Genomic DNA, 20,348 nt, shown 5'->3' with positions numbered 1-20,348 from the left:
TATCACATAATTAAGACTTTCAATCTCTTAAATATGACTAGAATTATTATTTTTTTGCATTTTTTAAACAGGTGGACACAGGCCTCCATAACTCAACGCACAGTACAAGAACCTTGTTATATTTATCTATAAGATCCAAAATGTTATGCCCTCCATGTTGTGTGAATTGGTATTGGATATCGATATCACATGTTTTATTGTGTCTATCATAGAAATTCCAGTATTGTGACAGCAAGAGTATAAAACAATTGGTATCTTGCAAAGCTGTTGTCTCAAAGTGGCTTCTGCACCTGACCACTGAAGGTCCACAGTGTAATCATAAGTCATGATGTCAATGACAGAGACACACCTGACGGTTTGATGCTGCAGCAGCTCAATATGATGAATCTCATTCTGCGTCTGCTCACTCGCGTTAACGCATGCACACACGCACGCATGTCAATAAGACTGTCATGGAAACAGGTGAGCAGGTCAGAGGCTGTGTGAGGCCTGCACACCTTTCTAACTTTCACACTTGTACTCTAGCACGAATTGACCGGTTGACCTGCTGCAAGGTAGTATGCAGGTAAGTATGAAGAGGCAGCCGTGGAACTGCGAAGGAAGTCACAAGGACTCTGTTCCCTCAGGGTCCGGCCTTCACTAACAGGATATTCTGGCATCCCCTCACTGTGTTGTAATATCTCTCTTTAGATACACCGCATCAACCTGTCTGCAAGAGACGGTGATCTGGGAGACTGAGGATCGGCATCCTGGATCTCCATCATGACTGAGAAGATACAGACCAGATGAGAAGGATGGAAGGCAACGGGACCAGCTGGTTGTGGTCAGCTGTCTTTCAGTAAGCTGAGTAAGTGATCCTCTCACCCATCGGTGAAGTAAAGTGTTGATTAGCTACAGTTAACAGCACATATGAGCCTTATATTCAATAAGAACCTCCTTCAATGTTATTATAATATTTCTACGAATTCAACATCAAAGCTTTCAGTAATGTAAATTTGTGTCTAAAGGTGATTCATGACCCGTGTTTGTGATTTCGGGGCAGGACCACTTTGTGTTTTTGGTGTTCAGAAATGAAAAGAGTGGAGAAAGAGACAAGAAAGCAATAAATATAAGGCAAACTTCTAAAGCATTTCTGTTTCTTTATCCAACAATATTCTGAAATTCAGAAATGTGACAACGTGTGACGTCTTAGATCAAATAATGGTTGAGTTGATTATGATTTAGTGTTTTGGTGTTCCTTTAACTCAAATACATTACTGGTACAAGTGATCAGTGGGATTTTTAACCATTTGGTAAATCTTCATTAAGTATTATAACACACATATCTGTCAGTACTTATTACTGCTAAAAAAGCACTACGGTGTACTTTTTCACCTCCATTGTCTGAGAAGTGTGGTGTTTTTAGGTTTATTTTAGAGACAATTAACCACGCTATATCACAATCTATTACATCTTGTCTTGTATGTTTAGTGACACTGAAGTTCTTAAAAATGTGCTGTTGAGCTCAAAGGGCAGCTTGTAATTGGCAAAGAAACTCACATATAGTGGAGTAAAAGTACAATATTTGCCTTTAAAATGTAGTATTAAGCAGAAGTACAGCACTTGTGTAAATGTACTCAGTTACTTTCCATCACTGACACTGACATGGTGTGTTCAGGTGCAGCTGGGCTGAAACGAGCTACACGGTTTTACATTCTTCATCAAGTATTCATTGCGGACATCATTTCTATTCATGTGAGTCTGTTTTTATTCAAACGTTGGCAAACTACGCAATGATAATGCAAATAAACCCACAGACTAAACTTTAACTTTCAAGAATGTTTCTGCAATTCGTTTTGTCGCCGTTGACATGTGACAGCTTTAAAAGCACTCAGTAGACTCTTCCTGCGGCCCTCTGCACGCCGCTCCTCCGTTGCTGGGCGCTGGACGGTTGCACTGTCGACTCCTCGTCATTCTGCTCCCACTGCAGGACGACCACGCGCCCCAGCAGCTCCAGCTGCCGTCAATGCCTATATCTGTCAGGAGGGGCCGCATCATATCTCATTATGTCAACATCTCAGAGGGTTTGGAGCAAAGAAGGAGAAACAGTGCTGCGCTGTGTGCACTTTTGTATTTGGGATGTTGGGTGCTAACCTTTTCGCCTTTGGGTGATCTCACAGCCACGTCCAGTGTAGCCATTAGGACACACACAGTCACACCTGGTGCCTGTTGAGGGAGATGGCAATACTTCTTTCAGTATCGTAATTACCACCAATATCACTACCATCACCGCAGTCATCATCAGAGTCACTTTATGCGGCACACTCTTGTGCTTGGGAGCAAAAACTTGCGTGCGCTGATGGAATTGGTCATCCAGCGAGGCTGATAAAGGTCACCTATGCCGTTTTTTCCTCCAGCAGTTTTTGCAAATCAAACTGAGCCGCGCTGGTTTGCTTTTCCATCACCAGTTTTCCTGCACTGAGTTGAGCCGAGCCATGCTGGCGATGGACCTGCTCCGGATTAGGCCTCCAAGCTTCTTGTGACTGCAGCCAACCCATAACAAGCACCCGCCTCCCCCTCAAACAAGTGTGTGTTGCAAATTGCTTGTAACGCTGCTTCATTATAAAAGCTTTTAAATGACTAAATAACAGGTGGCTTTGGCTGTAAAAACAAACAAAAAAAAAACAGTAACTGACTGAGGTACCTCTCAAAACGGCCATCCCGTTGTTGTGGCAGAGAGCGCACCGACATGGGCTAGCCTCCGCCAGGTACTCCGACAGGGCTCTCTTCAGGTTTCTTTTCAGGGTGGCGTGCTCGGTGAAGTCTCTGGAGGTCACCAGCTCAAACAGTGGCCGTGTCTAATGGGGAACAAATAGAACCGTTAAACCAGGGCCTGTCTTACCGTTCAAACTCTCTTGAATTGAATTGAACTCTTTTTCTTTTCAGACAACGGGAGAGCCTCACAAATGCTGAGACCCTGACCGCGTTGGAGCGAGGCAGCTTGTTTGTGGTTGGCGCAGTTGCCGCCTGGCATTGTTGGCTGACTGTACTCCAGCTCACTATTGATCTGTACTTTGCCTCGCTGTGATGGTGCCAATCCTGTTACTGCTGCAGACCGACTTTATTGTGAATGTTTTTGCATCAATTAGTCAGGTCAGACTCCCCGCAGACAGTTTTATTACAGCCGCAAATTGAGATGGTGAAAAAACAAAAGGAGGTGATAAAGGTGCAATGTGTAGTTTTGGGGAAGACATTTTAGTCAGAGGAGAAAGACCTTCACCGACTGATGTTCTGAGCCTGAACAAACTGACCTTAAATGACAACACAATTTCATACTTTTTCACTTTGTTTATATGTGGCGGACCCTGCCACCTTTCTAGCTTCAAAAAGTATTCTGGGGCCCTTGTCTTCGTCTCAGAACAGCAGTTATGGAAAAAAAAATTCTGAGTTTGTATTATGACCTCATTGATACTGTAAACACTAAAATTTAGAGTTTGAATTTCTTGCAGAAACTTTACAGCGCCTCTTTTATTTTGTGCCATAATTATGTGGACAGGAAGCGCAACACAAATAAATAAGAAACTGACAAAGTAAGCGAGAGAGAAAGAGGAGCTCACTTTTGTGCGGATGAAATCGGGGTTGTAACGCACGCCCTCGCCCCAGAGCCTCATCAGCGCTGGGGTGGGAAGCTTTTTGGACACCAGCGCGGTGATGGACTGACTGCTTCCGCCCTTCACCACAGCGACAAAGTCCTCCACCATGCTGCCATTGGCTGTGTCCTCTGGGGAGAGACGGGTTGACTTCAGAGGTCTAGCATCAACTCAAGTGCCCAATGTAGAAACAGAGGGCATTCTGCAGCAGGTCAAACATGGAAGCTCACCTCCCATCTCATTCAGCAGGCCGTCGCAGGATCCACCATGGAACCCCAACGTCACATAAACGCCATATATGTTTGCCCCGGCCTTGATGCCCGCCTGCGTGCAGTGCTTGTAGTCTGACAAGGAAAAATCTAGAACGACAAAACCCTTCAATCAGATGTCAGTGATGATGGGAAGATAATGCCACTGCAGTATCTGACCATAGATCTTTATGCATTCTTGTGATAAGTAAGGCAACTGAAGAGTTTGATTTGATTTGACTCAAGATGCCCAGTGAACTGGTATTTACTACCTGATTTCTCCAGCCTCTCCTTGTTCAGGATAATGGTGTGCTCATACTCTCCTCCCAGGGATGCCTCTGTGATGTAGTGGGTGCCATAGTCTTTGTAGATCTGTCTGTACTCCCCATAAACATAGGACTGCGGCAAGGAGCGCAGGCGCTGCAGGAACTCCGGGTGGAGCATCAAATCGTCCGACTTCAGCATGTACTGGGCCAACTCCAGTTCCGCCGTGGCCCTCACAAAGCTGTAAGACTGAGGACAGAATCAGCGGAGGATGCTTTGCGGACATTTTTAATTGAATTGTGGATTTGCATACATTTGTTTGCTTTGTTTTGTTGCTACTCAGTAGGTTGCGTGGCGGTCAGAAGAAGAGAAAAAAAACAAAAAACAAAAATGATTTCTCACCTTGCCAGAATAGCGGCGAAGCTTCTGAACTGACTTGGTGTATTTGGCGTCATCTTTGTGGAAGCTGAATTCAAATAAGCCCGGAAAGCCAAACCCAAAGGAGACACTTGTTTTTTCTGTGCGCTCATTCATGGTGTAGTCCATGTAGTCGGAGTATGAATCAAACGACTGCAGGCTGAAATCATACGAGGCTTTTGTCTGAAAATACACGAGAAACAAGATATTCCCTTTTAGGATCATATTGATCAAATGAACAATGGTCGGAACGTGGCGTAATGATATTTCATATTTAAACAATGATTTTCATAAGTTGAAAATGAATTCTAGCTGTAGAAACACACAGAAAAAAATGAAAATGCTTTCTAATAAGGCATCCTCTATGAAAAGTTTATGGGTTATTAGAGCAACATTGCGTATATTTTTCCCCTTAGAATAACATCATATAAAATCATTTGCTTCTGCACTATAACTTCAGTGAGAGGGACGGATCATAGCATTACATAATAAGTCTACGTCAAGACTTAACATTGTTACAAGGTAATGATTTTTGTCCGTAGTCGGCACCTACGTTACGTCTAACAACAGTGTTGTTCCACTCGGAAACTGTGCAAATTTGTACATAATGCTGCTTTAATGTCAAAAATGATTTACTCATGCATCATGGCTGATATAAACAATATTTCATAAAAGCCACGTGTAGTTCGCCAGGCTGTGAATAATTTCTCCATTTCTTTTTAGTAATAATCCAGTTTTAATGTGGGTCGTCCGTTCATTCAAATGTTTGTTCATTACATTTTTGCATCATTTTCCTCTGCTGCCATTTTCTGGAAGGTAAGCTGTAATACCGTCCTATCAATCAAAGGGATTTTCCACAACTTGGCAGGCTGAATATTGATCTTATTTGGAAGTGATCTGGAAAGTAATTACAAGTGATCTAATAACCATTAGGAAAGGCATCTGTTACAACTTATTGACCCGTTATAAAATTGTGATGCATTACAAGGTGGTACAGAGTAAATTGAATGTTGTATATCCAGTCGATCGCTGGTCGACTCATGGTGCCTCCATGTTCGGAAGAGCACAGCAGAAGTGACCTGTTGGAGGCCCTTATGGAAGAGTAAACATGATAATTTGCCTTCTAGGGTGCCGCTCAAACATCCTCAGTCTGAGGCTGCAGTCGTAATAATTATACCAAAAGTGATCACCTGTAGAGTGTACTGCTGCAAGTTGTACGGCTTCCTGAATGGGACATTTTGGATGTAGTGTGGTAAGCAGCTTCCAGCGTAGTATCTGTTATCAAGCACCACTCCCTCCAGGTTACTGTCCAAGATGTTGATTCTGGAAGATGAGTAGCAGCATTAACGGTGAGCAGAATGATTCTAGGACAGCAACGTGTTTTTTCGCCCTCGAAAATCTCTGTGACTCACATTGCGGACTAAAAGGGTACGTGACTCACCCTTTGGCGAGGTTTTCGATTCCCCAATACTCGTCAACCTCCTGCCTGCAGGGCTTGGAAACCCTCTTGCAGCCCACTTCATCCGACATGTCCCCACAGTCGTCCTCCCCACTGCACTGCAGAGTTCTGGGGATACAGCGACCTGGAGAAGTAAGACAAGGTTGGCATTTAGTAATGGTTCACTTCCAAAGAAGACGAGCAGATCAACAGCAATGGACGCTAAAGCAACATTATGGAGAAATTGGCTGATTAGCTTAGCTTAGCACAAAGAGTGAAGGCCGTGGGGAACAGCAGTCCAACACAATCCGACACGTGTACAGATTTTACAAATGAAATTATCTGGGGTCGCTACACGACCGCTACGACAGAGGGCGCCAGCTTATTGTAGAGATGTCGCCGACACTGTGGCTGGGGTTAGCTGTCAATCACAGCGGAGAAGAAGTGACAGGAGATGAAAATTGGAGAGGCGTGGTGATTTTAAAGAGAAGTGGATCAAAAGTGGGGCAAGTTAACAGACATCTGAGGTGGAGCTATGATGGTCAATGCAGTTGACGGAGTTACGTTGTGTAACGTCCGAAGATGGCGGGTCCAAAAAGACCGTCTGAAAAGGAGGGTTATCAGAGTCTTTTTCTGAAGGTTAGTCTTGAAAAGAGGGGTCGTCTTAGAATCAGGTTCGTCCTATATTCCGGTCAATATGGTAAGTGGCATCTGGCTGTGAGGTTGCAGATTGCAACCAACCGAATACCCCTCACGTCTGCAGCACAGTAGATATAGAATAGATCAGGTCAAAATAACTATAGGTTTTTCTTTCACATCTGCCCCTTGACTTGATTTGACCTGATTTGACTTATAGTCAATTCTTACACATTGCATCTTTATCGTTTTTCTTCTTGTGACTTCAGTTTTTTAACATCCAAACAGCCAGTGTCACTGCTCTTTGGCTGTATAACACAACACCAAGTGATGCTTTCTGCTTTTTCAGTTAACAAAGTAGAGTACTGGTGTACGGGTGCAGGAGCTACCTGTCTGGGTGCAGAGGAATCCCTCGCACAGAGGAACATTGTCACAGGTGTAGCGGGCTGAAACCTCACAGGCCTCCTCCTGCCTGCCATGAAAACTGCACGGCTGCCCTCCGAACTGGGACGGCTGGTCCAGTTTAGCGTAACGGTACTGGATGGTTGAGGGAGACAAACACATAAACGGTCAGGGAAACACAGGGGAAGGCTCCCCACCACCCAATAAAGGTGGTGGAGGAGCTCGGAATACTGCCCCGGGGAGCTATAACAGCCGTAATCCCATTAGAGGGCTGTTTTCACTTTGTCATGTCAAGGTTATTAATCCCCCTCCTTGTAAAGTGGATGAGATAGAGCACTGAAGTACATCAGCTGAGACCATTGCCAGCCGTGGAACAGAAAAAAACAAAACAAAAAAAAAACAGCCCACACTGGTCCAAAGTGTTGAAAGACTCAGATTTATCTCACAATGCTAGCAGTGCATGAATAATTTATTTACCCAAATCAAATCTCATTTATGATAACCACAGCATTACAATTGGTTAAGACAGTTTGCCTGGCCAGTTGTTTACTGATGTATTGAGTATACTGCAGTCCATAAAACCAGTGTTGTTTTTTTTCTTTGTAGTGGCTTGACTATTTACTTTTTGAATTAGGAGTCACAGCTTTTTATCCAGGAATGATTTGGCTGTCAACAAGACAGTGAGCCTCTCTATCAGATAGTCTGTATGTCCAATACTGAAGGCACTGTCAGATAACGTGACCCTTCCCAAACTGTACAGTCATCAGGGTCCTCAACTGTGCCCCTGTACCTGCACACCACAAGGCTCTTTGTCCAAACGTCAGAAATGACTGTCAATCATTGGTTTATATGACAGCTGAGAGATTTAGTGCGCCGCATCGGAAACGTGCAGATTTACTGGACGGTGACCTGAGGTCTTTTCCCCACATGCTGGCACCACAAACCTTGCCGGGCTCTTCAGTCAGGAGCAATGTGTGTGTTTAGAGATTTTTAAAAAGAAAGGAAATGTTTGACATTATCGGAAATGTATTTATTTGCTTTATTCCCCAGATTTCAATGAGAAAATTGATAATAGTCTAGTTGGCTAACTTGGATTTGGAATTGGAGATTGCTCCTCGACCAGGAAATCAACTTCTGTGTTGTTTTCACACAAGCTTTAGCATTGCTGGTCAACACATTATAGCTTGTGTATATATATTATGTCACAATTGGAGGCAAGCTGTTTCCAGTCTTTGTGCTAAGCTAAGTTTGGCTGCGGCTTCATATTTACCTTATGGAAATAAGAGTGGTGCCAATCTTCTCACCTATCTTCCTGAAACTTTTCTTTTAAGGTTTAAAGGTTTTTGTAATTAAATGCTTGCAACGCATGTCTGCCACTGAATCGACACGGCGGCCAATATCCTCTGACGTCATGCTGTCGTGCTGCAGTTTTCTAGGTTGCAAGTTATTTAAACCTGAAAACTCCCTGATTGATCAGCAACTAAAAAGATGATGGACAGTGAAAATCTGGGGGGCTATTGAGCCATATTTCAAGGTAAAACAACATACTCGATAGCTCATTAGTTAACATTAGCATTTGAACACCTAGCTACATTACTGCTTGATTCTGCCCAGTGGGTTTCACCACCAGGTTAAATAAATGCACAATAATTCATCTACCTATTTCCTATCGTTGTCCCTATCGAGCAGTAGGATTGGTTGCCAACGTTAGCTGTTAACTCATGAAAGCTAACGGGTCGTCAAATATGTTGTTTTACCTTGAAATATGGCCCTATGGCTGTCCAGAGATGTCCATTGTCTTTTTTAGTTCCTGATCAAGCAGGAAGCGATGACGTGTACAGTCATTACAATCAGAAGCTTCTGACTATTAATCAGCTACTATCCTTCATGCTAAAGCTGTTTGCCGCCACCCAGACCTTCTCCTTATGACGTCTTTTTAGATTTAATGCTAAACATTTTCTGCCACAATTAAAGGGGCACTACGTAGATTTGGAGAAGAAATTCCAGTGATGATACAAACTCAGAAATATTTATTTTTTGAAAAAACATGCTGATCTCAGAGGAAACTAATGTAACCCTGGAAAACTATATGAAGCTAGACAGGTGGCAGGGTCCGACACATTTAAATTGAATAAAACAGGGGAGAGTCTGATTCCTGAGCTTATTCATTTGATGAAGATCTTTCTCTTCTGATTAAAATGTATTCTGACTGCACTTATATTAAATGCAGCACTAAAAGGCAACTATTGTCGATTTCCGTCTTTTTTACTGACAGATTACCAGACCAGCGCCAGACTGTCCTGCTGGGCCCTAAAATCCAATGCCATGTATAGTCATTGTAAGGTCTTTCAGGCCCGCTATCACCCGTCCGGTGTCATCATACTCACTCTTTTTTTCTGACAGGTGTCGCAGCGTGACCATGCGCTCCAGTCTGATAAAACACAGTCCACCGGATGAACTACCACCCGACCACCCACTGAGCGAGCCTCACGAACACCGGGCTCTTCATTGCTCGCTGCTGTGATGGCGACATCACTGTGACATGAAGATCAAATCAAAACAAAAGCATACTTTTAGCACTGTGGAGGCAACAGGTCCTTTTTTTCTCAGATCTTAGCAGGGTAAAAGTGAAATTAATTACTCACATTGGAAATTCGGTAAGCTACAGTATGTTTGAGCATTATTGTGATTCAGCGTGTCTTTGAAAGCAAGACAATAATACTTCACCTGAATTTAACAGGATAGGACAAAGGAAAGGGACAATTGACTAAACAGATGAATAAAACTCCTACCTTAGCAGCACCAGGCTCAGAGAAACGTGCAGCAGACAGCATTGAAAACTGCGTGCACTCGAGCGTGTCACCGCAGAAAGCATGGTTGTGTGTTATGCCCGACTGTGAACAAGTAGACGACACTCTTCAGCTCTCTATGTAAACACTCACCGATCGATACTGGCCTGGATATGAACTCACTGCCGCCGTCAGACTCAGACGTGGAGCTGAATACACAATCCTGCAGGCCTCAGAGCCACAGACGAGGTGTTTGGGTCTTGTGTCAGTGTGTATTATTAACTGACACACTGCTCAGGTTTACAAAGAAGCAGCTGAGGATGTCTTTTCAGTTATCATACGATTCATGATGTATAACCTGTGGCTGTGTGATGAATCTAAAATGGCAGACAAAACCTACTTTAGATGACTGATGGACAATGGTGGGGAGTGAAAGCTCTGTGATAAAGTCAGTTCCCGTAACAGACATCTGTGGTCATGTTTGTGTACTTTGTGTACTGACCTTTAAACTTTGTTTAGCCTCAGTCATGTTTGATTCTGCAAGAGTGACACAATCCCATGACCCAGCAGCAGTTGGTGCAATTTTGGGGCATTTGTATTCACGCAACTTAATTCCATATTTGTACTCAAAAATGAAATAGTGTATGCCACTGTCTTTTCTTGACAAGTCACTTAAAGGGTAACTCCACCAATTTTTTACACGTTAAAGTGTGTTTACAGGTCAGGTTAACAGTATGTATGAGTAGTATTTATATAGCACCTTTCACAGACACCAGTCATCAAGTGCTTCACTGCCAAAAATAGTAAAAATAAAATAAAAACGACAAATAGATAAAAAAAAAAGTCATTCAGTAAGTTGCATTGTGGGTAATGTAGGCACCAGGTTTTGATAAGGAAAAAAATACGTGCCGAATAAAAAAGGTGACATCTCTGATTCTGCTCCATCGAATGAGATGATTTGTTTTTAAACTCTCCATAATGACTCCAGCAGGAGTGCGATGCCAGAACAGTTGACTACTTTTAAGAGCCTGGTGCCTACATTGCCCACAATGCAATTTGGCCACTGAATGACATCACTGGAATCGATCCATTGGATTACACGCAGCTTCATGTGGAGCCACAAATGACTTTACACTCCTTTTTCACACAGTATGCAGTAATTTTCCCCAAGACCTGTAAACACACTGCAATGAGTGGAGTTACCCTTTAAACATACATATATTTTTAGATATTAAAATACAAGACATTCTCAACTTGTTGGGTTTGTGACCAATGATAAATAACAGATGTCTGTGAGTTGTTAGCATGTCCAACAAATGTGATATCCCGCTTAAGCTTTTTAGTTTAATCAAAAGAACGAGATGCGGCTCAGGGGTCATAGTTTCCAATAGCTCACAATCAAAGCAAACATTAAAGTCCAGAAGCGAATACAAATAGGTGTGGCTTCTTCTACTGTTCTACCCCATTATCCGTCTCATAATGAACCAGACTAATCTTGCAACCCTCGGTCGAGAAACGCTAAAATAAACCAAACTGTGTAAAAAGCAGTTAAATCTGGCTCCACTCTGACCAGCTAATCGCTGCTTATACGCTGATGCATCAACATTTTCACTCACTGCCCTTTTCTGGCCCACTAATCTTTTAATCTGTTGTTTTGTCCCGTGTTGTTTGCTGCACTCGCTGTGTCTCAGTGTGTTTTTTCTTTGACTTTCTTTGCTCAGCTTAAGCCACATTTAAATGCAATCTCTAAATGAAATAAAGTTGAGTATTACAAATCGAATCATTTATCGTGTTTATTATAGTTCCTTTTTCTGTTTAAGCACTTTTACTGGTGATACTTTCAGTCACTGTGTCATATGTAGACACGTGACACAGTGACTGAGTGCATGGCGGATCTGTGAAGTGTTTGTGTGAGGAGAGCAGCCTCTGTTGGCTGCCTCAGAGCTCTTCACGGCCGATCACCGGAACTCGAGTGGTGTGAGGTCAAAGAAAGAAAAGAGAGCTGAGCGGAGAAGTGGGAATCACATGATATTTTATTTGTGACTGAACAGTGGCATGGGTACAGTGTGTGGGGAAGTCATAGACGTACAAAAGTCCTTCTTTTTTTTTTCTCTTTTTCAAGAACAATTCTTAATTCCATAAATAAAATTTACAAAATATTTTGGACTATTTCTCATTTTTCTTACACGAGCAGGGGTACGGTTACCGTTTGTTATTGTAAGTCTAGCAGTTAATAGTGATATCTCTATTGTTCATGTTATATAACGTCACTTTTCTTTTTGACCCTTTTTGCGATTTGGTGGAGCAGACCTACAATATGCCCAAGTGCTTCGTTACAACAATGACCTGTTTACTGTATACAAATGACCTGACAAGAAGAACAGTGACTGGACAACAGAAAAAAAAAGAAAAATTCCACCTGATAAGGCATAGAAAAATGCACTCTACTGTCTCTGAGCTCGTGGTTGTTAAGCCGTGTCACACCAGCGCGGGTTGGATTCTGCTTATCTATTCAAGAAAAACCAAAGAGGCAAGTTGTAAACAATGCGACCTCAGCTGGAAAATACCTAAAAACCAAGAGATGCGGGTCAAATCTGCCTCCTATTCACTAAAAAAAAAAAAAAAAGTCTGTAACCTTTAAGAAGCAGTAGGATTTTTCTACTCTTATCGACCATCGACCCCTCTTTGTTCCTTTCGCCTGTCGAGCTCAGGATGAGTGAGACAGCTACAGCAGGCTTCATTTCTCAATGACCATGTAACACAGATTCACAGTTCATATCTCACCGACCGAACGGAAACAAAGACAATTTTATTTTATTATTATTAATTTTTTTTTTTCAGAAAATGAAAAATAAATGGCAGCAAAAGCGAAACAAACATCCAGACGTCAAAGATGGAGGTGCTGGTAGGGCATTGCTTGAGAGAAAACACAGGTAGTTGGCATCCAAAGAGGCAGAGAGCTAACTTATGGCACAGAGGCTCAGGTACGGGGGACTGGAAAGATTCTTATTTACAAAATAGATGTTTGGCAAATTTTTGATTTCGACATTGATGCCCTTCGGAGTCACTTCGATATCTCTCACGACCCGGTGTCATCAACACAGAATTCACAGCTTATAAAATAAGAAAAAAAAACCCAACAATTTTTAATCAATTTGTTCCAGGCCTAGAAGGAAGCTGCAGAGAACAGTTTTGCTCACAGCTGAGTCCGCTGAATCCACATCGAGTCTGTTCATGCAAAATGGACGAATCGGTGGAGCAACACTATATGAGAACATTTGGCAAATCCATCTGCTGTGCGCAGTCTCTTGCTGGTGGCCGTCGACGAACCGAAGGTCGACCACGTGCAGCCGGTCGCTGCTCCTCTCGGAAAAAAAAAAAAATAATTTGCGTTGGCCTCGTAACGTCTCCTCACAGACACAAACTCATCCTGTTTGCAGGATTCGCTCAAAGATCAAAAGGTCACTTCCTGGTTGAATGTTATCTGATTGGACGATAGTGCCAAAGTCTGGCTGTCATACTCAGGAGTACAGTACAGTTACAGGTGGCCTCTGGAGGAAAACAGATCCGGCTCGGTACAGAACTGCCAAAATATCCTTTCAAGGTTGACAAAACAGCACGAGTGTGTGTAATCCAGCTGCGAGAGGCGACGATGCTGATCACAGTCTCTCATCTCTCTCTCTCTCCCCTTCTCTTTTCTCATGAGCGTCTGTCTTGGCCTTGAGAGCTTCCATCCCCCCCTGAAAGACAGACACACCATTAGGAGGCTGAAGTTACAACTCTGACCACCGGGTGGCAACATTGTGCCTTCCCCGTCCCTCTCGTGGGTGACGCAGAGAGGCATTGTGCCAGGAAGGCTGAACTGAATCAAGGCTCTTCTCCAATTGGCAAAAAAACCGCACTGATCTGTGAGGAGAAAAAGGAGACACTAACACAGGAAAATATAAGGAAACACAGGGGGGTTGTGAAAAAAATGAGAGACGGTTGCACAACGGCGGCAAAGGAGCACTGTGTAGTCTAGTCACTGCAGAGAAAGATCTTCAGGGACTGTTTTTTTTTTTATGCCTTAACAAACTGAATGAACAAAGTCTCTTTGTTTTCATGACTGACTGAACTGAATAAACAAACTGACCTTAAAGGACAACACAGTTTACTTTGTTTATATGTGGCGGACTCCGCCACCTTTCTAGCTTCGAACAGTGTTCTGGGACCTTGTTTTTCCTCTGAGGACAGCTTGTTTACTCAGTCATGGAAAAAAATACATATTTCGGAGTTTGTATCAGTATTGTTAAAAATTGAAATTCTGAGTTTTGACTTTCTTCTCCACAGCTACACAGTGCCCTGTAACAAGAGCAGGGGAAGAAATACACAAATTAAGTAACAAGGGCAAATAAAAGAGGAGGACACTGTGAGATACTCACTCGGTGTCTGTTGTTCTCTAGCTGTCTTCCTGTGGACAGGTCTGATCCTGTGGGGGATCAGGAGCTTCACTGGACACCGGGGAGATCGACCTTGCAACAGCAGAGCCCTGAAAGAGAGAGAGAGAGAGAGAGAGAGAGAGAGAGAGAGAGAGAGAGAGAGAGAGAGAGAGAGAGAGAGAGAGAGAGGAAGCTTTAAAATGTGTATTTTGCCAGAAAAATCAACTACACTCCAGCCATCTGAAAGGTAACATTTCCTACAACTTGGGGAAAATGCCAACAACTCTGATTACCATGAAACATAATCACACCTTATTATATATGATCTAATCAAGACACTCGAATCATTTTCGACCTTTCAGGTTTAATTGACTTGACATTTTTCTGAAAAAAAAGGGGCTAAAAATCAATCCCATTTGGCCCGTTTTTAATCACATGGCACTCTACCCGCTGCGATTACACGCGATTTAGTCGAGAGCGGATCACCCGTACGGCAGTAATAGATTATAGCATCGTGCCAGTCAGTTGTTAGATCAGATCCATGAATGTTATCGACTTGGGATGCGACCCGTGGGGATGGCGGGGGGGGGGCAGCTCACCGATTGTTCCTCCTCCCTGGCGTTGCCGGAGCTGCCCTCGGGGTCTACGGGCGAGTGATCTGTAGGGGGGTCACTGGCCTGGGAGGGGGGGCAGTCTGAAGACGAGCTCTGCTGAGGGGCTGGAGTGGATGCTGCAAACAGAGGGGAGAAGAAACATTCAGTGGGATTTCAACCTACCGCTTTCCAAAACATGGAGTGTTTGCTGTTGAATGCTAATCTGACGCTAACATGGATAACCTACACCGAGAAGTCGTGCGTTCAGATCTTGATCGTGACCTTTATTGCATGTCGTCCCCTTCCACTTTTGTTTTTGATTTCAGCTGACAGTCTGTACTCTGGATAATAGCGAATAAAGCACAACTTTCTTACGCCCTTTCATACCTGTCTGATCTCCTCAAGCCTCACATCCCATCCCGTGCTCGCCGGTCTCAGAGCGCGGGGCTCCTTTCTGTCCCCAGAGTTATGAAGATGTCAGTGGGCTGCAGGGTCTTTTTCCTACTGAGCCTCCTTCTTCCAGGCTAGCATCAGGCAGTCTCGACTGCGTTGAGGTCTTTAAATGCAAACATCAAACTCATCTATTTGCTGTAAGTGTCAGGCAATCGATGGATGTTGGATGTTTGCCTGTCGTGTGTTCCTCTTTGGATCCACAGTCCTATATGTTTACACTCAATCTACACTGTGAAATCTGACAAAAGTGACTTTACAGAAAGAAAATCGAGGAAACAGATGAACTCAAAGTTACCAAGTACATTAGACTAATAATGTTTAGTTGTTTGAATCTTTGAGCTCGTGCAACTTTAATTTCACAGTCTACTTTACTTGGTAATTCTGAGGTAATTGGTTAACTCTTAACAGTTTACAGTGTATCGTTTTGCCACCCGGTTTGTTCATACTGTAATCAGCACACACACAATCTACTGCACGTCTCTCCTTCGTGGTAGAGAGATCTGTCCCCTGTTGCTCTTCCTGAGGATTTTCCCATTTTATTCTGTGTTTTAGGTGTTTCTTGATCTAATCTGAGGTTCTAGACACAGAGTGAGTTATATTGTGTACACAATGTAAAGCCCCTTGAGGCGAACTTGTTATATTGGACTTTATAAATAAAACTTGCCATGACATTTCGTTATGTTCCAAAATTCAATGCACATTTCGGTGGGAAACAAACTGCTGTTTTTTCCGGTCACAGTGTTGTTGAGTTAAACAAGACCACAGCCAAGCTTTGAGCTACATGCTAACATCAACATGCTTACATGCTCACAACAGCAATTGCTATCAGCACTAAAAACTAAATGAAGCCGAGGCTGAGGAATGTCATTGGTTTTGAAGGTATTTGACGTCAGGAGATCACCAGAGATGTCACAATTCATCCTGAAGGGGCCACAACTACATTTTACAGCACTACATGCAACAGATGTGGAGAAATTCATTTGAAACCACAAACACTGAACATCAGGAAAAGACAGGGGATCAGCAAAGTCAGCAGGATACATCCTCTGGGAACCATGAATGTGTTTACAAAACTCTTTTCCATTACATCGAGAAGATGCTGAGATATTTCACTGGACATGTAAAACATTTGATCAGATGTTGGCTATAAATCAAACACCAGAGGATCAGTATCATCAGAGTCAGTAGGCTTCATCCTCTGGGACCATGAACATCTATGAAACATTTCTTAGTAATGGATCCAATAGATAGATAGCGTGGTTTTGGACCAGGGTGGTGGACTGACTGACAGACGTTGCCGTCACTAAGACCCACGATACTGTAGACGCTGATAAAACAGATTTATTACACTGAAGTACAGGTGAAGGTTGGGTGAGCTGCATCCATTATACATGTGGACAATAATTCAGAAGACTTACGAGATTCAGTCGACGGTGATGTGGATGTTCCTGGGCTCAAGGTCATCCTAGAGAGATCAAGGTCACTACAGCTCCCTTCCTCTTCCTGGGTGGCAGCAGCTGAAGGCGGCAGCAGCTGACTGCAGACCAGAGTGTCCGGTACACTCATGAGGCCTGGGGTCCCACACCTGCTCACCGCTGCCGACGCCACGCCGTGCCCCACACCTGCTGCTCCCACTCCTGACGTAGACGGGCCTTCGCCTGCATCCGAGTCCATGCCGAGGCCGTCCTTCCCCAGGCTCAGCTGCCTCTGCAGCAGGGCGGGGTCAGCCGTGTGCTGGGGGCTGGTGATGGCGGAGGAGGGGGCTGATAGGTCGCAGGCTTGGGGGCACATGGTGGTAATGGGTACCAGGCCTTGGAGCATGGCAGCTGGTATGGCGTGCCCCCCCACGCCAACGGTCTGGGCTGGCATGTAGGCCGCCATGGCCGCCCATTGCTGTTGAGTGGCAGGGAAAATGTTGGCCCCGCTCCAGATGACCGGCTGACCACCGGGGAGGACCTGAGCCACCTGGAGGGGCCCCTGCACGGGGAAGGCCAGAGTCTGAGCCTGGGCCGAAAACGGCTGCTGCGCCCACTGGGCCGCCTGCACTGGACCCATGGTCATATAACCTGGAGCGGGGACAACAGGAGGAGGGTATCAAAACAGGACAAGGAAGAGGACATTATTATTGGTATTATGAGCTTTAACTTTTCTGTGATTCAATACAGTTCAATACACTTATATTATCCAAAAAGTTCCTGGATTAAAATAACTGTTTTAATCCGGGAACATCATATATTTTTATACTGACTGCCTGTTCTCCAAACAGCCACAGGCTTCCATTTCATGACCAAACTTGCTTATCCAAGTTTCAAAAATTCATTCAGAGATATAACATGTAATATTTCTGCATTTCAATGCCAAAAGAAGACCTGACATTCCTTAACTTTTGGTTGAGTTGTGAAGTTAAATTGTCCCCAATGTTTCAAACATGGCTCAAACACACCGAAATGTGTGTTTGTATTTGTAGTGTAATAAATGTATTAGAGTAGAGACTGCCAAACGTGCTTTAGATCGTGACATATTGTTACATTCTTATTTTAGTTATCACGAAAAGGCGCATTGTGAAGAGCGTCGTGTGAGTTAAGCAAAAAAAAAGCTTGCTCTTCAGCAAGCCGACTGATGCTGAGACGTTCCTTGAATGTTCTTGGGAAAACCACAATGTCAGCGGTTCCGCTAAAATATGCAAAAACCACCAGTGGAGCATCACTTTAAAAGTATCTCTGCGGGTCCCGGCGTAATCACACTGCTGCTCCATGTGAGGTCCTTGGAGAGAAACTGAGATAAATCCACAACCTGTCACATCTTGGCAGGGTTTTTCCACAAATCTAGCCATCATAGAAAGACGTCTCCACCAGAAACTTCACCGTCTTGATGTTTTGTTCTGTGGAGGTGTAACGCAGTGTTCGAGTGTAGGCGGCTACCTGACGGCACGGAGGTGGGGCTGAAGGGGGCGTACATCTCAGCAGGATTGTGTTGCTGCTGGCGGCTGCTCCTGCTCGGGTCCAGCGTGTTGGCAGGTGATGGGGGCATCTGGGAGGCAGCACGCACACGCGCACACACACACACACACACACACACACACACACACACACACACACACACACATACACAGACAGATGTCACCACTATCAAAGTCACCAAAAAGTCACCGCGCTGCACATTCACCTTTAATCTGCAGTGCTGTCGGATACTAATTAATAATAACTTAATAATTTAGATCTGTGCCACTGTCCTGATGAGAGGCCCAAACATTACAGATGAAATATTTCATTTTCTCTGTGCATTTCTGTTAACTTTCAGAGAATCAGGAGTTTTGATTTTGGTGCGGTCGTACTCACCGAGGGAGGAGTGGACATGTCGCCGAAAAGATCGAAGTGGTTGATATTCTGCGAGTGGAACCGAGGGATGAGAGAGCGAGAGAAAGAGAGAGAGAGAGAGACAGAGTCCAGTGATACACCACGACAATGAGATTTTTTTTTGCACAGTCATGAAACCTTGAATTTGTCTCCGCATAGGGCATGGTGGTTGCATGGGTGGGTGGGTAGCGGGGAGTGAAATCTACTAACAAAAGGCAGTTTTGTGCTGCGGATGGCAAGAAACAACTATCCCCTGGTTTCGTTATCAGAAAATGGATCTAAAATGAATCTTTCATGGCTCGCAATAATTGAGCGGGTAAAAGGCTATTCAGTCCTATAAAACAGGCCCCTGATTAGATATTCTCATGTCTGCCAATCAACAGGGGTCCCCCCCGTGAGAGCCCGGGCCGCTTTTATCATGCTGATTCCACTCTTGTGAGCGGACGCATCCGCGGGAGAGGGGGGGGGTGCGTTTGTTTCATCGAAAATGAATGAATGAAGAAGCTCCTGGAACCACCCAACCGAGACAATGAGGCCACCTCACCCTATAGGCAGACGTGACCCCTGCACTTGTCCCCTCTGTCCTCTGCCCGCGCTACTCAAAGGAGAAGGGGGACGCGGCCGTGGAGGAGGTTATGGGATGGCTAAGTTGCGTGAAATGTCTCTGGGGCCATGCACAAGCACACAATGAGTCACCACGAAAAGCACAAAAAAAACACACACACAACAGGACACACAGGATTTTTTTTTTTTGCTCTCTCCATGCAGTAAATAAACAGACACACGGACAAACACGTATTGAGACAAAAAGAAAGAAAAAAAAGGGAGGAATCGCAGCAAATCGGCATTGCTGCGGACGAGGTGGTGGGGGTGGGGGTGGGGGCCTTTGTGTCCTCCTCGGGTAAGCGGAGGTACATGGCGGAAATCGCACAGTTTGCACGGCACTTTGGGACCATTGAGGGGCACAGAATGAGTCAGAATTTGGAGGAAGAAAGAAAAAAAAAAATCAAAGTAAAAAAAGGTAAACATTGTACACAGAGGTCTCTCCCTGCAGGCACTGACACACATCAGGGGAGCTCGAGGCTCTCAAAAAGCTCCAACTGAATGAACAGACAAGCAGTAACACTTAAGAGATATGGAAGCGCTGCTACTTATACTGGCATGGGCTGTTCGGGTGAGATAGCGAAGGGGGGGGCGGGAACAGTGTATCTGTTTGATATGCTGAGCGACGAGCACACAAACAGCGAAAAAGAGCAGGGAGGCACTTTGCTAGGGCTGTTTTCAGAAGTTGCGTGGAAATTCTCTCTTGGGCGAGTGTTTGGCCAGAATAGGCTTGAATGAATGTTTTTTTTTATTCTTTTCTTTTTTCTTTTACAAGCGATTTGAGAGATGTAATAGCGTGGTCACTGCAATGGTGGTGAAGAACTCATAAAACCTACCAGGATGAGATGAAATTTATTTTCGGATTGATGAAAAAGGGGGGAGGGGGGGTGGGAGTTAAAAAAAAGAAAAAAAACAATGAAAAAAGCTTTCTGCGCTGTCGTACGATCAAATCAATTTACTGGCTTTTTATGGGTGTTCGGTGGCCTTGATCGTATGCAGCCGCCACTACACTGCATGCAGCTCGTGCCCAGCACCCACCCTGCCTACAAACCTCTCGTCGTCACCCTCCGAGGAAGACGGAACAGCCACCCCTTTGCTCGTC

The 20,348-nt window shown here is 44.3% G+C and overlaps 2 protein-coding genes across 9 annotated transcripts in view; both read right to left on the bottom strand.

Annotated features, from left to right (window-relative positions):
- Positions 1-1,728: 1,728 nt before the first annotated feature.
- On the bottom strand, positions 1,729-9,986 carry c8b (complement component 8, beta polypeptide). Its single transcript, XM_037084679.1, has 12 exons — positions 9,827-9,986; positions 9,422-9,569; positions 7,022-7,169; positions 6,000-6,141; positions 5,749-5,881; positions 4,544-4,741; positions 4,150-4,390; positions 3,860-3,988; positions 3,597-3,760; positions 2,684-2,837; positions 2,134-2,205; positions 1,729-2,015 (listed from the first exon to the last, which is right to left on the bottom strand). The coding sequence occupies exons 1-12, from the start codon at positions 9,907-9,909 to the stop codon at positions 1,861-1,863; spliced, it is 1,767 nt and encodes a 588-aa protein (XP_036940574.1). The 5' UTR covers positions 9,910-9,986; the 3' UTR covers positions 1,729-1,860.
- Positions 9,987-11,838: 1,852 nt separating this feature from the next.
- The window catches only part of LOC119011507 (disabled homolog 1-like), a 68,406-nt gene continuing 59,896 nt past the window's right edge, over positions 11,839-20,348 (bottom strand). For all 8 annotated transcript variants that reach the window (XM_037084682.1, XM_037084680.1, XM_037084688.1 and 5 more), the window contains 6 exons: positions 18,626-18,673; positions 18,209-18,317; positions 16,706-17,353; positions 14,841-14,971; positions 14,245-14,351; positions 11,839-13,563 (listed from right to left, as the gene is read on the bottom strand). In XM_037084682.1, the coding sequence (XP_036940577.1) occupies positions 14,262-14,351; positions 14,841-14,971; positions 16,706-17,353; positions 18,209-18,317; positions 18,626-18,673 (1,026 nt within the window). In that variant the 3' untranslated portion in view covers positions 11,839-13,563; positions 14,245-14,261. The remainder of the gene's footprint in view (positions 13,564-14,244; positions 14,352-14,840; positions 14,972-16,705; positions 17,354-18,208; positions 18,318-18,625; positions 18,674-20,348) is intronic.

This window comes from Acanthopagrus latus, chromosome 21 (assembly GCF_904848185.1).
Source record: "Acanthopagrus latus isolate v.2019 chromosome 21, fAcaLat1.1, whole genome shotgun sequence".
NCBI classification, from domain to species: Eukaryota; Metazoa; Chordata; class Actinopteri; order Spariformes; family Sparidae; genus Acanthopagrus; species Acanthopagrus latus.
This window is presented reverse-complemented; position numbering and strand designations above follow the sequence as displayed.

Bases quoted from the DNA above. Each gene is read 5' to 3' on its own strand.
- c8b (XM_037084679.1), bottom strand. From the start codon at position 9,909: ATGCTTTCTGCGGTGACACGCTCGAGTGCACGCAGTTTTCAATGCTGT. The intron at 7,170-9,421 runs GTGAGTATGATG...TCAACCATCCAG, and splicing joins ACACCTGTCAGAAAAAAAGA to TACCGTTACGCTAAACTGGA. The intron at 3,989-4,149 runs GTAGTAAATACC...TTGTCGTTCTAG, and splicing joins GGAGAGGCTGGAGAAATCAG to ATTTTTCCTTGTCAGACTAC.